Here is a 17659-nt window from a genome sequence, read left to right on the forward strand (position 1 = left end):
CCAGTGAGTCAGCGCCTCCAGCCACGGAGGTCTGTGCCCTGAGACTACAACTCCCAAGGTGCCGTGCGCCTAATGGAGACCCGCTTAAGGGGCAAGAAAAACAACAAACAAACAGCACTGTTGGATGACAAGAGTGATTTTTCTTCGTTGTTTGATGACCTAGTTTTTTTAAAGTTCATCGCTTCTCGGCCTTTTGGCTAAGATCAAGTGTAGTAAAGTTTAGTTACCACTTATAGCTCAGGGCTACAACTTGGTAGGAAATTGTTGCTGATGGAAAGAGAATTGGGAGTTACTATTTTTAACGTATAGGAATCCCAAAGTCCAAGTTTAAAGAGAACAGGATAATTAAGACAATTGTGACTTAGTAAAAAGACCTAGGTTCAAGTTTTTGGTTCCACTATTTGTTAGCTTGGTATAACTGGCCCCTCTGAGCTTCCTTGCAGGATTTGGTTGAGGATCAAATGAGATTTGTCAGTGTTTCACACTTATGTGTCAAAGGTCAGCACTTTCACTGTGTTTTAAGTTAATTTCGCTGAGACACATATTTTAATTGTCTTCATTTGAAGACTTAGTCATCACTGTTGTCAACTGTGGTTGTTGGTGCCAATTCAATGCCAACAGGAATCCCCAGCTTGGGGTGTGGTGAAGAAGGAAACTATTTTGTGCAAACAACTCAACTGTGATACAGCAAGGCTGGTGGCTGTGGAACAACACTGACCCAGGCTGCTCTGGGGCCAGGCCCCTGGCTAGTTAGACAACTGTGTTCCACTACACTCAGGCCTCCTCCACTCTGCTTATTTCTGCTCCTGCACTGGTCTGATCGAAGTGTTTCAACTCCAGCCATGGAAACACAGCCTGCAACTTTCAGTAATCTTCAGTCATCTGGAGAAAGGGAAAGTGCACTGTCTGAGCCAGAGGGAAGCTGACTTATATAGATAAGCCTCTGCCCCTTTTCCCTGATAGGTCCGTTTTTATGCAAAGGAGGAGTCCAAATCCTCAAAGTTTGATTGGTCCAAAAAAACAAACAAACCCACTGTCCTGATTAGTCAGTGAAGATGTTTATGGATATAGATGCACAGTTCCAATTGGATGGGGAAAGCCTCAATCCTATTGCTTGAGAAATTCCTTTGTCGGGGCTTGCTTAAATGACAGAAACACAATGCAGGTGGGCAGTTCAGTGCTGGAGGCAGATAGTTTAGTTTCAGGATTCTCCCTGAAATGCAGTTTGCATGAGAGGTTCCTTGTGTAGAAGGCTCTGTTTTTTTTCAATTTGAGCCCATTTCAGCCACTGAGAGCCCTTCTTAGTAGGTATCTTCTTTCTCAGGATCCACACTGTTCTATGATGACTAGAACAAAATAAATATTTCTTGTTGTTAAAAGACTAACATCATTACTGGTGAATACATAACTTAGAAAATAAGTTTGTTAATAAATGAATGAGTGAAAGAGAATGTTTTTTAAAAATAAGTTTTATTGACTTTTTAGAGAGAGAGGAAGAGAGAAGAGAAACATCAATGTGAGAAACATCGATTGGTTGCCTCCCACACACAGCCTGACTGGGGACCAAACCCACAACCTGGGCCTGTGCCCTGACTGGGAATTGAACCAGTGACCTTTTGGTGCACGAGACGACACTCAATCAGCTGAGCCACACTGGCCAGGGCTGAAAGAGAGTTTTTAAGTGAATAGGAGGGTCTCTTTAAATTAGCAAAAAGATAGATGGATGTCAGAAATGTTGCTTGCAAGGGGTTAGGCAAAATGGGAACCTATTGGCTGACCTAACCAAACTGAAGCAGGACAGGGATGCCTCTGGCATCAGGCATCAGGAATCTGAGACTATGCCCTTGGACATCACCAAGATGTCTCCATCTTTCATCTCAGCTTCTTTCTTCATCTCAGCTTCATTTTGTCAGGCACACTTGCTCCGGTTGTCTAGTCACTTGAAGTTTTCAGCCTCTCAGTTTCTCACCAGAGAGGAATTAATCTCCTCCCTGAATTCCAATTTGATAAAATCCAGGGAGAAGCTATGATTGGCCGAGGCTGGGACCTGTGCTTACTGTGGTCAAGGCAGTTTGGATTAGAACTTACCTGGTTGCAGTCGGGGGTGGGGGTGGGGGGGGGGGAGGATCAGTTCTCAAAGGAAGAGAGAGTTGATTCAAACTGAACTATAGATGTCCGCTGCAAAAAGGTGAGCATGATAAGAATTTCGACAAATTTTGTGCATACCTAGTACTAACTTATTGAGGGATATTTCATCAAAACTCAATGTACTAGAACTACAGAACTTTAACATGGAGATAGACCTTAAAGCTACTAAACCCAGAAATTGAGGCAATATACAAACTCTGTATATATTGTGTGGTAACACTTAATTTTTGTATAGCAAGCCCAGACAAAAGAAATTTATCAAAGATATTTTATGGAAAAGACACCCAAACTGTGTGTGTGTGTGTGTGTGTGTGTGTGTTTCCACCCCTCAAATCCCTCTAGTGAACTTCCTAGAATATGTGAGAGATAAACCAGGTGAATGGATAGAAAGACTCAGTGTCTTAAAATATTGATTTGCTTACAAATTAGTTTATTAATGTAAAGCAATTCCAATAAAAATCTTATGGGCTTTTGATGAACTGAATAAATTTTTTTTTCAAAGTAAATATATATATTGTTTTATTGCTTAAAGTATTACAAAGGGTATTACATATATGTCCTTTTTTTTTTCCCCCGCCCTTGACAATCCCCTGGCCTCCCCTACCCCCCAGTGTCTTATGTCCATTGCTGAATAAATTAATTCTAGATTCTATTTTTAGAGCCTCCCAAAAGGCAAGACACCTTTGGAGAATAAAAAAGTAGGGACCTAACCTTCCAGATAACAACTTCATATAAAGCTATAGTAACACAGTGTGATAATGGCACTGGTATCTATAATAATAAAAGCGTAATATGCTAGTTAGACCAGATGTCCTTCTGGACAGCCTTCCAGATGACCTTCCAGATGAAGCCAGGGCTGGAAGGGAAGCCTAGGTCCCGGGTGCCAGAGGGAAGCCAGTGCTGGCAGCCGGGAGAAGGAAGGCCTACTCTTGCACGAATTTTGTACATTGGGCCTCTAGTAGATCAATAAATGGGACTGTGTTAGGCAGCTGTAAGATGGCCCCTATGACCCCCACCTCCTGGTATTCGCACTCTGTGCTATTGCAGAAGTGATGGGATGTCATTTCTGAGATTAAATTATATGACTGTGATTCTTATATCTGGAGCTCTCTCACTTGCTTTATCTCCAATCTCCCTCTCAGAAGGTAAGCAAGCTGTCATGTTGTAATCAACAGTATGGTAAGACTCACATAGCAAGGAACTGATGCCTCTTCTCAACAGCTAGAACCTGAGGCCTGCCAGTAGCCACATGAGTAAGCTTGGAAGTGGGTCCTCTCCCTGTAGAGTTTTGAGATGACTGCTGCCCCAGTTGACACCTTAATTTTCAATTCATGACAAACCCTGAGCCAGAACTACCCAGTCAGACCTTCCCAGCTTCTTAATCCACAGAAACCATGAGATAATAAATACTTATTGTTTTTAGCTACTACGTTTTGGGATGTTTTGCTGTGCAACAATACACAGCTCTCTCTCTCTCTCTCTCTCACACACACACACACACACACACAAACTTGATATAGATCAGGGGGAAAGGATGAAGTTCTCAATGAATGGTGCTAGGACATCATAGTTTATATTTATAGGGGGGAAATGTAAATTTCTCTATTTCTTACAATAAAGAAAAGCAAAAGTCTTAGTGTATTAAAGATATAAATGAGAAAAACAAAACTTAAAAACATAAAGAATAAAAATCAGAGAATATCTATGAATTTATGGTAGACATTTATCAATGAGATGTAAAAGCACAAAATATAAAAAGGAAAATGTATCTTTACTAAAAAAGGGAAAAGATAGCCCGGCCAGTATGGCTCAGTGGTTGAACACCGTCCCATGCACCAAGAATTCCTTGGGGTCAATTCCCAGTCAGGGCACATGCCCACGTTTCTGGCTTATGCTCAGTAGGGTGTGTGCAGGAGGCAGCCAATTGATATTTCTCTCTCATCACTGTTTCTATCTCTCTCTCTAAAAATAAATAAAAACAATTTTTTTTTAAAAAAAGTCAAAAGATAAACCAGAGTGGAAGAACATAGCCCACAAAGGATCGGTGTCCACAATATGCAAAAACTCTTACAAATCAGTGAGAAAAAGGTAAACAACTCAACAGAAAAAATAACAAAAGAGAAAAAACAGTTTACAAAAGAGGAAACACATATAACTAATAGACAGACTAAATGTTCAACAGCAAGAAGGTAAGTTGTGCTACTTTCATACAGTAAATTCTATACATAAGTGAAAATGAATGAGTCAGAGGAACATATTTCAACATGGATCAATCTCACAAATGGAAATGAAATAATTAAAGGTTGCAGGAAAAAAAACCCATATGGCACAGTACCATTTTTGCAAAGTTTGAAAATGTACCACAATATGACCTATTGCTTAGGGCTAAATACACACCTCGTAATGAAATCAGGAAGTGCCTGGGAATAAATAAGTCCAAATTTAGGAACATAATTTCCTCAAGGGGCCGTGGAGGCAACAATAGGGGAGAGATATACATGCCTTGACATTGTTTCATAACTTAAGCTGGATGTTGGGTAAATGTATTATTCTTTCTACCTCTCTTAACTTAAATATTGTACCATATACTTTCCTAAAACGTGAAAGTAATAAGCACCACATATAGAACAAAAGGGAAGACAGCAATAGTGGGAAGGAGTACAGCTGCTCCTTGGCTTGCAGTGGAGTTATAAGTTGATTGTAAATTGAAAATGAACTTAATACACCTAACCTACCGAGCATCATAGCTTAGCCTAGCCAGATTCTACCGACTGTGTTTCGCTTTCGTCGCACCATCATAAAGTTGAAAAATCATAAGTCAAACCATCGTTTAGTTAGGGACCATCTGTAGCTTAGAATAGTAACTATTTGTGAAGACAAATTCCAAAAAGAGTTTAAAAGAGTTTCCCTTTTTTGGTAGAAGGGATATTAGTTTTCTAGAACTGATGGAACACATTACCAAAACTTGGTGGCTTAAAACGACAGAAATTTGCACAATTTTGGAGGCTAGAAGTGTGAGATCAAGGTGTCCACAGAGCTACACGCCTTCTTTGCCCCTCCCAGCTTTTGGTGGCGCCTGATATTTCTTGCTTTGTAACTCCAATCTCTGCTCCGTCTGCACACGGCCTTCTTCTCTGTATCTGAAAGCTCTCTCTTCTTTCTCTTCTAAGGAAACCAGTCATAGGACTAAGCGCCTACTGTAGATCCAAGATAATCTCATCTTGAGATCCTCACCTGCATCTGTGAAGATCCTATTTCCAAAAAAATCACATTCACAGGTAGCAGGAGTTAAGACTTAGACATATTTTAAGGGAACACAATTCAACCCACTATAAGAGGCTTCTTTTGTCAGTAAATTTAAGATTAGGAAATCTACTCAGAGTATGTTTAAAATGCTTTATTGGTTGTCAATTTTTCTTAATGAATATCATATTATTAGTTGCCCGTGTTTCTATTGTGAATTGTTTTAGATTTCTGCATTGGCAATCTATTTTATTTTATTTTTTTACTAAATGGAATGGACAACTAAACAGGGGTATTAATGTGCTGTTTCAGCCATAAACTAATAATCCTGGAAGAAAAGCTTGAGAGAGAATGAACTGTGGGTAGTTATTCAAGGACCGGTGGACGGTTGATCATTTAGCCTTTTATATTTATAGATTTTTTACTTGAATGGTTGGCTACTAAATTATTTGATAATATGATCATGTGGCTATATGATGTTATAATGTAACAGCAGTTGTAATGTAACCAATATTGATAATCTGTGAACTTTATTTTTTTTTTAGATTTTTAAAAAATATTTTTATTGATTTTTTTACAGAGAGGAAGGGAGAGGGATCGAGAGTCAGAAACATTGATGAGAGAGAAACATTGATCAGCTGCCCCCTGCACACTCCCTACTGGGGATGTGCCTGCAACCAAGGTACATGCCCTTGACCGGAATTGAACCTGGGACCCTTGAGTTCGCAGACCAACGCTCTATCCACTGAGCCAAACTGGCTAGGGCTTTTTTTTTTTTTTTTTTTTTATAATCTGTGAACTTTACCTGCATATTCCCTACAGCATCTAGACATTTCCAGTTGGTTGTCTTGACATTTTTATTTCTATCAATAATATCATCTTTCTCTCAGAGGTTGAGGCTTGAAACCAAACTCATTGTGAAGTTATAGATTTTTTGGAACAGGAAGGAAACTTAGAGATCAACGCATCTCCTGCATTTCATTTTACAAATAAGGTGACTCAACACTAAAGCAGTTTCATAATTTGAATTTCAGAATAAATCAGTTGAGTTATTGGGTAGGATAGTCCTAGGGTAGATTCCGGTTCCCTGATTACCAGTTCAGTATTTCTTTTTCTCTGTACTATATACACTGATACTAATACTTAATAAGTAGCATAATAACAAGTAGCATTGATTGAGCCATTACTATGTACTACTGTGCTAAGTGTTTTCATGTACATTCTCTCGTATTTTTAGGGACATTTAATTTTCAGGGTCTTGGGCAGTTTAACCACTTAAAGTGTTATATATGCTGCATGGTGTTTTGTTTCTATAAAACCACAAGAGAACTCTCTGGAAGGTGCACTTTTCCCATATCTCAGGCACCCCGAGGAGTGCTATCATGGTCAGTATTTCATGAACCTAGTTCTCTGCCAGAGTCAATTAAACTATTGCATGAATCACAGGCCACAAGCCAAATACAGCAATGCACATCTTTTGAACAAAAGTTCTGTCCATATTAAGTATTATTTCTTTAGGATATATTGTCAAAATAGGAATTTGTAGGTAAGGGCACATAGATATATTTAAAGCTCTTTAAAGGATATTATATTCTGTAATTTGTTTTCTACTACATCAGAATATATAGATACTAGAGGCCTGGTGCATGAATCCGTGCACAGATGGGGTCCTTCCCAGCCAATCGGGGCTGCCTTGCCCAGGGCCAATCATGGCCACCCTGGCAGGAGGGGGAGGGGAGAGGAGAGGGATTGAGGGAGGTTGGCTGTGGGAACACACTGACCACAAGGGCGCAGCTCCTGCATTGAATGTCTGCCCCCTTGTGGTCAGTGCGTGCCATAGCTACCAGCCAGTCATCCAGTTGTCTGGTCATTCAGTCCTAACGGTCACTTAGGCTTTTATATATTATCACTAGAGGCCCGGTGCATGAAATTCGTGCATGGGAGGGGGTGTCCCTCAGCCCGGCCTGCACCCTCTCCAATCTGGGACCCCTTGGGGGATGTCTGACTGCCGGTATAGACCCGATCCCTGGGATTGGGCCTAAACCGGCAGTCAGAAATCCGTCTCACAATCCAGGACCACTGGCTCCTAACTGCTTACCTGCCTGCCTGCCTGATTGCCCCTAACTGCCTCTGTCTGCCAGCCTAATTGCCCCCTAGCTGCTCCCTGCTGGCCTGATTGACACCTAACTGCTCCCCTGCTGGCCCAATCGCTCCAACTACCCTCCCCTGCTATGACCTGCCTCCTTGGCACGAGGTGGCGGAGATGCTGGGACCGGCCTCATCTGTGCCACTCAGAGCCGCAGGACCCCCAGGCCTCACCACATGGTGCAGCCACCAGGCCCTGCCTTTGCTGTGCATGTGGCCATCTTGTGGCGGCATCATACGAGGGCATGACGCCACCTAGGCTTTTATTATATAGTACTAGAGGCCCGATGCACAAAATTCTTGCAAAGGGCTCGGCCCCCACCGCAAATAGCAGCTGCCTTGGCCATCACCACCATGGCAGCCGCCTCTGCCTCGGCTCCCACCTGCCATGGCGGCTGCCTCTGCCTCAGCTTTGTCTGGAAGGACGTCCAGAAGGATGTCCGGTCTAATTAGCATATTGTGCTTTTATTATATACGATAGATACCTCTGAATGGGAAGATGGAAAGGATTAAACCTGCCACAATTCAAGTGCGCAAAGTAGACCAGTCGAAAGCTGGACCAGAGAGAAACTCTTTATTACTCACAGCCTAACAAACAGCAGGGTATCACATGGGAGGCCAGTTCTGCTCCCAGGTCCCACTGGGCCACACTAGAGGCCCAGATGCAGGCAGTGGATTGGAAGGCAGCTGAGGATTCCAGGGCTAAGGGGTCAGCATCTTTTGTGGCACAAAGTAAGCAAGCTAGTCCCTCTGGCTTGGAAGGTGAGCTCCTCAGTCACACCACGGTAGCTCAGGGTCAGGCCAGTGAGGTACTGCAGTTTGGTGAACTCAGCAAGATGAGCAGAGGCCGTTTTGGGGCTGAAACCTCACTGTATAATCATTGCCTGTTACTTCTTAGTATGGAGAGACCATGGTTTATTTAACTTTTCTTGTGATTTTTTAAATAATCATTGTGGTTTTTTTCTAGTTGGCAGATCTCTCAGTCCTCATTGTAAATTAATTTGCTCTACATTCGAAGATTGACTTTAACACCCAATTAAAACCACACCAGTGACAGGGAATCGCAGGAAAAGCAGAAGTGTAGTGGAAAGAGGCGGGACGTGGACTTAAGTCAGTTTTCTTCAGAGTCTTTCTATTCTCTGTAACATCGGTCATAGGTTCCTGAGTAAAGGAATCCATCAGAAAACATTTTAGGTTCTCAAGTGAAATACTAACTTCAGAAAATGTGAAGGTTACCGAAAACGTTCTTTATGTAGTTGCACTGTCATGCCAGTCTCTTCAAAGCATGCCCTGAAATCCTCCCCAGCCCCACCCCCAGATTCCCATCTCTAGGCCGCTGCTCTTCAGTGGCTCGGCCCCTAAACAATGTTCCACCTCCCGGCTGCGTGGGGCGCGCGTCCCCAGAGAGCGCGCGGGGGGCGGGGCGGGGGCGGGGCGCCCGGGCGCCCGGGTCCCTGCAGCCAGCGCCCCCACCTCGCTCCCTCCCGGAGCAGCGCCCTTCCGAGCCTGCGCGGTGCGCCCCCGGGGGAACCGCAGTTGGACTCCCAACGGCCGAGCCGTGGCTGCGGAGAAAGAAGGTCAAGAGCGGCAGCCCCAGCTGCGCGGCCGCTCGGTGGCCGGGGTGAGCGGGGCAGCGGCGGGGAGTGCGCGCTCCGGCCCGGGGAGCCCACTCCGGCGGGTTTGCTCCCTTCTGGGGGGCGTGGAGTTGGTAGTAAAGGTCAGTCTCCCACCTCCCAAGTAACGGCCAGCTACAGACCCCAGCGAAATCACTGCCCTGGTAAAGCCCAGTCTCTTCGCGGGACAGCTAAGCGACTTCACACCCTCCTCCCCTTTTTTATATTCAAAAGTAAAACAGACAAAATACCTACCCCTCCAGCCTGATTGTCGGCTCCTCTCCTCCACGGCCCCCTACACCCGCCAAGTCTCCACTGCATTCACTGCATTTACCGCTTTTCCCAGGCGAGCTACGCTCTCTCCTGCGCTTTTCGCCCCATTAATCCCACCTTCTGCCTAGAACACCCCCCTCTCTGTCACGTGTTTTCCAGAAGTTTCTTTCAGTGCCAGTCTCTCTCCGTCCTTAGTTAATTCACCTTTGCTTGACATTGGCCACCCTGCGTGTTCACCAGTCTGTCTCCCCACTTGTGCGTTTGCTTTGGTGGGGCTCCTCCATATTTGTGGGTAGCCACAGCGGCCAGGAATGCAGAAGACCCTCAATGATCAAGAAAGAAGAAGGAATGGGCTTATAGAAATGGTCCAAGAGAAAGGGGTGTGCGTGGAGTGGCTGTTCCCTTCGCACACAAGTGTGCACTCGCTAATGTCAGCATTCCTACGCGTAAAGGAGTCCAGCACCCCACTACTCCCGAAAATGCCTAGGGGTGATTGGGAACAGCCAGTGAACCTCCAAAATTGAACTTAAGGAGAAGGGGTGGTGAGAATTTAGAATGGTTGCATGTGGCAGTAACTTGTCAGTGGAGGAGATGGGAGGAGAGGAGGGAGAGGATGAACAAGAGTTTATCCTGCATTCACTCTGTGCTGTCAGGGCCAGCAAAGTGTGTAAGGACCTGCCACTTCATTGAAGAATTAGTCTTGCTAAACCCTAAAATTCACAGGGAATTTTAAATCCTAAAATAGGTAGGGGGGAAATATAAATACATATTGTATGTTATTATATAAGATATACACACATATAATACAAGTACAATAGGCACATGACTAGCTTTTATTGTTGTTAATCCTTGCCCCAGGACATTTCCTCCCTTTATTTTTTAGAGAGAGTGGAAGGGAGGGAGAGGGGGAGAGGGAGAGAGAGAGAAACATCAATGAGAAAGAGACACATTGATTGTTGCCTCCTGCACATGCCCCAACTGGAGCTGGGGATGAACGTGGAACCCTGGTACAGCAAACGGGCCGGGTACATGCCCTTGACCGGAATCGAACCCATGACCCTTTGGTGCACAGGGTGCTGCTCTAACCACTGAGAATTCCAGCCAGGGCATGGCTGTATTTTTTAAAAAGCCATACCGAAAGTTATAAAGTTGAAAAATGAGATTCTTCCTCTATTTCCTCCATTCTTCCTCACTTGGGGTGAGCATTGTTAATTTACTGTGAATCTTCCCTGGAAAGGTTTTAATAATTTTCATCAAATCTAAACTATTACTGATTTTATATAATTACCTAAATTTTATATTTTTAATTTTAAGCTTTTAATTTTAAAGCTTTTAGTGCATTTTACCAAATCTAAGTTGATACTGATCTATGAAAGCACATAAATTTTATGCAATTACATAAATGCAAATTTCATATGCATAATCACATAAAGGAAAAACTGTGAAGAAAGAAAAAAAATATTGCCAATTAAACCTTTTAAAAATGTATCTTAGGGCCCTGCCTGTCAGCTCAATTAGTTAGAGCATTTTCCCGATATACCAAGATTGCAGGTTCCATCACCAGTCAGGGCACACAAAGAATCAACCAATGAATGCATGAGTAAGTGGAAAATCAAATTGATGTTTCTCCCCCTCTCTCATTCTCTCTCTCTTGCCTTTCTCTCTTTCTCTAAAATCAATTTTTTAAAAAGTGCTTCTTAGAATAGATGAAATACCATACATGCGCATAAATACACTTTAAAAACTTTATACAATTATTATTGTTATGCAACGTACAGCACCTTGTTCTTTTCTATGTAACAATATATGTTCAAGATCTTTCTACATCTGTATATATAGTTTTTTCTTATCCTTTTTATTGCTAATGTCTGCATGAAAATTTTATTGAACAGGAAGGATATTATAGAACAATTACAGTACAAGTATTAATTACAGTACAATTAATGGGTCCTTTATGAAGGAACATATTGTTTGTTTCCAGGAAGTGTGTTTGTTTTCTTGCTTGTTTTGCTATTACAAACATGTTGATGTAAATAATCAACATATATACAAACATGTGATGTGTGTGTATCTAATAACTTAATTGGTATTTACTCAGATTTTTTCCATTTCAACTATGCAATGTATTTAGAATTTTGCTATAGTTTTAAGGAATTATTCTATATAAAGTAACATAGCTGTATTCCTTTTCTAACTTAAATAGTTGCATCAGTGTTTGGAAGTGGTAATGTGGCAGGATAGTATGAAGAGAGAGTATTGGGATACGGGAAATGGAAATAAAAAAATTAAACAAGGCCAAACAATTTGAGCAATTTACAGCCAGCTAATGAATGAATGACAAGGCTGTATTTTCCCTAACCAAGAATACTTAGGAGCAAATGGTACACATTCCAGACTGTCCGGCATCAGACCAGCCTCAATCCTGGTCCCTCTTCAATGACTTTTTAAAACTATCCTGAAAATAACCCTGACTGCTCTATACATAACAAGACAGACTTACAGATGATGAATCATCATATTGAAATTGCACCTTAAATTATATCATTAGAGAAAGATTTCTACAGCTCCTCTAGGCAAAATCTCCCCCAATGAAAATCTCAGGCACATGCTTTTGAGAGTCTTAGATATGTGATTTATTTAGACAATAAAAAAAATAAAAACTTTGAAACCATAGAAATTATTTAGAATTTATTTGTTTCTCAGTCATGATAGCGATTAATAACTAGTTATCAGTTTCCTTATATTCAGTTTTTGCAAACCACTAACCATAAAGATTCTTTTTTAAAATTTATCTTTATTTTTGAAAGTATTACAGATGTCTCCCTTTTCCCCCCATTACCCCTCCCCGCAGGCCTTCCCTGCACCATTGTCTGTCCATGGACTATGCATATATGCCTATAAGGTTATTGGTTAATCTCTTCCCTCTTCCCTATGTCAGCACTCAATTAATAGAGCACAAATTGAACTCTTTGCTTAGAACATGTAATATTCTGGAAGGAATATTCTAATGAGTTTCAGAAATTCAATGCTGGTTTTTTTTTTCTTTAAACAGCTTTACATAAATTCCAAGGAAACTGAGGTAAGAAGACACACATAGAGGTAGTTACTATGACGGATGGGGTGAGTGTGGAGCAGCAGTCCCCTAGGGTGGTGTCATAATCAGGAGGTGCTCTTATAGATTGAAAGGCCCCCTACCATGTGTGTGTGTGTGTATGCGCGCGCGTTCTTAAAAAAATCATCCTTCTGTACATCTTAAACTAATATAAAATAATATCGAATGTGAACTGTAATTTTAAAAAAGGAAATAATGTAAATAATTTCTCCAGTCCTGTAAATTTAGCTTCTCTAGATAACATAATAAGGGAGAATATAGATATTTTGCTACTTGTCTAGCTTCAAGGGGAGGAATCAATGGACACATAACGCTCAAGTTATTGTACAGTTTTAAAAGAAAGCATTTTATAATTTACACTCCAGGTTTTGAAGCGTCAGCTGCTCTGCAGAAGGAAAGAGGGGCGAACATGAGCACTGAGCAGGATGGCCCGCCCCCTCCGGGAGAAGAGGCCCCGCCCCCTCCTGGAGGCCCCGCCCCTCCCGGTCCCGAAGACCCCGCCCCTCCGGGTCCCGGAGAGCCGGCTCCGTCCCCTCCAGGAGAAGCGGCTGCTCCTCCGGCCGACGACGAAGAGGCTCAGCAGGCAAAGTCCCCGGGAGAGGCCCCCTCCGGAGAAGATGCGGCCTCTTTTGCTAGAAAAAGGGCTTCCTCTATTGGAAGCGATATTCTGAACCTCATTCCTTCTAGTGAAAGGATCCTTTTTCCGGAAGACGATGAGGAGGAGACACAGAGAGTTCGCGCCAGGCCCGGGCCCCGAACGGTGCAGTCGATGCTGTCGGAAGCACTTTCACAGTCTTCCCATAGGTCCTCCAAATACTTCCGAAGTATGAGTGGCATTCCCAACCTACAGGAGACATTGAAAGAGAGACAGGTTTTGCTTACGATTCATAAATGTCACTTTTATTTCAAATACCAGAACATTGTTAGCTTTTCTTTATAACTACAGTGTTTACCTGTGGTGTTTATTCTTTAGGCAAGGTTTAGAGATGCAAGGGAAAGCCGGAGACTGCAAATTGACCCTTCATACAAATACTTATTTGAAATTCTATCAGAAGTTCTTGGCCTGGACATAGTAGCCGTCGAAGAATTACTTTTGGATTGCCCATCTGTAAGTCTGTCTTGTCATTCTTTTTCAAATTGCTCTTTGGAGAAGTGATTGATTTAAGAAACTGGAGTCATGAATCACAACACATTTATTTTATTGTTTAAAATATATTTTTATTGATTTTAGAGAGGAAGGGAGAGGAATAGAGAGAAACATCAATGATGAGAGAGAATCATTGATCAGCTGCCTCCTGCACGCCCCCTACTGGGGATCGAGCCTGCAACCCAGGCACGTGCTCTTGGCCAGAATCGAACCTGCGACCCTTCAGTCCGCAGGCCGAGGCTCTATCTACTGAGCCAAACCAGCTATGGCTAACCACAACACATTTAGAAAGAGAAGGTTGGAAGTTCACTGACTAGAGAAGCTTTATTTATTTATTATTTTTTAAAAAAATATATTTTATTGATTTTTTTACAGAGAGGAAGGGAGAGGAATAGAGAGTTAGAAACATCGATGAGAGAGAAACATCGATCAGCTGCCTCCTGCGCACGCCCTACTGGGGATGTGCCCGCAACCAAGGTACATGCCCTTGACTGGAATCGAACCTGGGACCTTTCAGTCTGCAGGCCGATGCTCTGTCCACTGAGCCAAACCGGTGAGGCTGAGAAGCTTTATTTTATAGAAATATAGTCAGTTGGATGATATGTCTAGTTAGGTCTACTGTTGAGAAGGAAGAAAAGAGAAGAGTTAGCAACTAGAATTTGGCTAAAATTCTAATTCAAAAGGACTTTAGAAGTTAGAGAAATAGGCAAGCATAGGTAGAGTAATATTTTAAAAGAACAGGTTGTAGGAACTACATATGTAGATCATTTGGATAGAAAAACTGTGGAAATCTTAGCTAGGGAACAGTGACCAGTGCCTGAGCCTGGTAGAAAACAACGAGGCGATTGCCAGGCATTTCAGCGTGACAGGGCCAGCCCGGGATTCTGCCTGCTTTTCTGACATAATTATTAACAGTCCTTCCTTTCACGCCTAAACGAGTCCCATTTTTGGATGATGAGTTTATATGGCCACCTAACTATACTGATAGATGATAAGCTGTGACTTTCCTAGCTGCTCTTAGAGGCAGTATCATGCGTCCTGTCTGGTAGCTCTGGTTCTAAATTGATTCTCAACAAAATTACTACTAATCATGAACTGCTACTAATAAAAGGCTGCTTGAGCATTTTATCGACTATTGGAGTGGAGTGGGCTGGAGCTCCAGCAAGACCGTGAGCATGCTGGTGGTGAGCTGATGGTTCCACTGAATGCACTGGTGAGAGAGTTGGGTGGGTGATGGTAATGTGCTGAGGCTGTCATCATCAGGGTCTATGCACCCTGCTTTCACAGGGACCAGTGAATGTGGGCAAAACTCGTTAGCTTGCTCTAGGAGCCACGATTCTGTGGGATGGCTCCTAAAAAAACAAGCCTCTCTCTTGCTTGATGCAATGTCGTGTGTTGTCAAGTTCTGGAAAGTTGTCTGCCCTTTTTTTCTTCCAGGGCCTTATAAAACTTTATCACTGGCAGTTCCCAGACAGTGTGAATGGGATTACTTATTTTCCAGCTCCCTTAGTGTGTTACATAAGATGGGGAATGTGATTGATGCAGAGAGATCAATACCTTTGAGCTATTTTAATGGCGAAAGTTGGGAAGATGCATGGAGATGTGTACACAAAACAAGAGGTGCCATAGCAAACACCTGGAAGTAGGGTCTGGCTTCTCAGTCCACCAGAGTTCCCTGCGGGAGAGTACAGGTCTAGTCAAGGTTGGCTTCATGGGCATGCAAGCTGGATAGTTAAACGGGCCCCTGTGCCGAAGGGCCCTGCAGTGGGTTTAGTGACCTGCTGTCACCATCTTGAAATTCTTAATTTTTAAAATAAGTAGTCCTGCACTTACATTTCACACCGGGTCCACAGATGCTGCAGGATGATTCCACTCCTGTGGCAAGAAGTTTCTCTGTATTATTCTCAAGTTGTTTCTGGTGTTTTGTTTTTTGCTTGTTTTAATACTCTCCTGGCCTCCCTTCCCTACTGGTTGTTTAGGCTCCTTTGGCAATTCTTGCTATATATCTGCACATTCTTAAACTCAAGAAAGTGGTGCAAAAACAAACAAACAAACAAACAAACAAATAAACAAAACCACACATACACACACAAAACAAAAACCAAAAAAACGAAAACCCTATACACATCCCTGAGCAGATGACTATGAGATGAAGAAAAGGCCAGTTTCTAAAAACATGTTTCTCAGGAGGCCCAGGCTTCAGGCCTGTGCCAAGGACCATTCCTGCACTTGGTAAAGGAGGAAACCAGATGGGGAATCACCTTGTTTCACCTGAAAATGGTGAGGCCACACATTTTGGCTGACCCCACAGTGGAATCCCAGCAGTTCTGCAAAGGGCTTAGGCATGGACACTGGGCTTGGCCAGTGTGGTCAGGGGAGGGCAGCTGTCAGGACTAAGGGAGATGAGTGCCCACAGAGCTGGCCATCTCACCTTTCAATATTTGTTCCCTGGCTTTCTGGACTGGCGTTCTGTGCCTGGAGGAAGTCTTCCTCACGGGCTAGCATGCTAGCCAGGAAGGGGGAGTGCCACATGCCTGCAAACCCTTCCTCTTGTCATTCCTGGAGTGTGTCTCAGACTTTCGGTCTGTGTGGTTAGGCTCGTCCGTGAAGGCCATCACAGACCAGGCCAGATACTGCTTAGGCTGCGAGGAATGGGAAATCTAGTTCTTGAGGGAAGAATCAAGACAGGAAAGGTGATGCCTTAAGAAATGTCTGTGAATTGCAAAGCCCCAGTGGAGGGAAGAAAGGATAGCCAGGAGGAAACGCAATGTCAAAATCTGGGAGAGATGAGAGCACTTATTTCAGCCAAAGGACAAGGCAAGGACATGCAGTACATTTGCATCAAACTTGGTGGACAGGTGAGTGAGAAGATGGAACGAGGGACAGGGGTGTAATGAGTTGGTGTGGTGGTTGAGAAAACTGTATACGGAAAAGTTTTCCATGCATGTGAAGCCTGGTGCGAAAGCAGCTTATTAAGAGCACCCCAAAGCTGTGGACAGCAGAGGGTGTATAGTTATATTGTTTGCCTTCAGACCTATTCTCCTTTGCGTCACCCTTCTCTGTGGCCTGGAAGGTTGACCTCTCTGGAAATCTACCACCTGGGCTCCCTTGCTCTGTGGCTTCCAAGTGGCTCAGCCACTGGGAGACACCAGCAGGAGATTAGAGGGCAGAAGCGGGAGAAGTCTGACACTCCCCACTTGGCCTTGTGTCTGGCCATGGTCGTGTCCTCCTGTAACTACAGCTCCTCCTAAGCGGTCCCTCTCCCACAGCTCCAGTTCTCAACCTGCTTTCAGCTGCACCATTCTCCCCGTGCCTAGCCTGTCAGGCCTTGGGGTGCTACTGGTTTTCCTTTGTTGCTAGCCCTGTTATATTGGTGCGAGTGCCACAGTTCCCCTTGACTCTGCTCTGGCCTCTAGAAGTAGCCTCTTTATTAGGAAGTTTCTTTGAAAACTCATTTGCAAGGTTGTGGTGTAGCGCAGATGAACTATTTGTAAAACATTACATATTATAAGTGAATTTTACATGCGCTGTCATGATCTTGGCCCATGACCACGTTCACTCTGTTGGACTCAGGAGGACAATGTGTCTAAAAAAGAACTGAGTGCATTTGGTGTTGTGATCTCTTTTTATCGCAGTCAAGTGCTCTACTTCTGAGAATTTGTCTGCTTTCAAAGCTGAAGGGACATAAAAGTCAGACGCAGCAAGAAAGTATTTATGGAACTGGGCAAGAATAGCTGTGCTGACAGCTTTTGTATCTTTCAGATTACAACCTGAAATAATTGTGCAAGAGAGTCGAGTTTATGTGTGAGGTGGAAGAGTAGAAAATTAAGGGCTTGAATCTTGCACGTAACTGTGGCTCCTTTTCACCTCCTAAGTGGTGGTTCCCAAACCCGGTCCCAGGACCCGGGGCATGGGCACCACCTGGAACCTTCAGGCCCAGCATTCTGTATTTGTAAAAAGCTCTCTAGATATTGCTCT

General features: G+C 43.3%; 1 protein-coding gene across 1 annotated transcript in view; it reads left to right on the forward strand.

The window, feature by feature from the left end:
* The first annotated feature begins 13333 nt into the window (after positions 1-13333).
* The window catches only part of DNAH8 (dynein axonemal heavy chain 8), a 273951-nt gene continuing 269625 nt past the window's right edge, over positions 13334-17659 (forward strand). The window contains exons 1-2 of the mRNA XM_081093926.1: positions 13334-13405; positions 13508-13642. Coding sequence (XP_080950052.1) covers positions 13361-13405; positions 13508-13642 — 180 coding nt within the window. The 5' untranslated portion in view covers positions 13334-13360. The remainder of the gene's footprint in view (positions 13406-13507; positions 13643-17659) is intronic.

The sequence above is a fragment of the Myotis nattereri genome (genome assembly GCF_964212035.1).
Source record: "Myotis nattereri genome assembly, chromosome: 6".
NCBI lineage: Eukaryota > Metazoa > Chordata > Mammalia > Chiroptera > Vespertilionidae > Myotis > Myotis nattereri.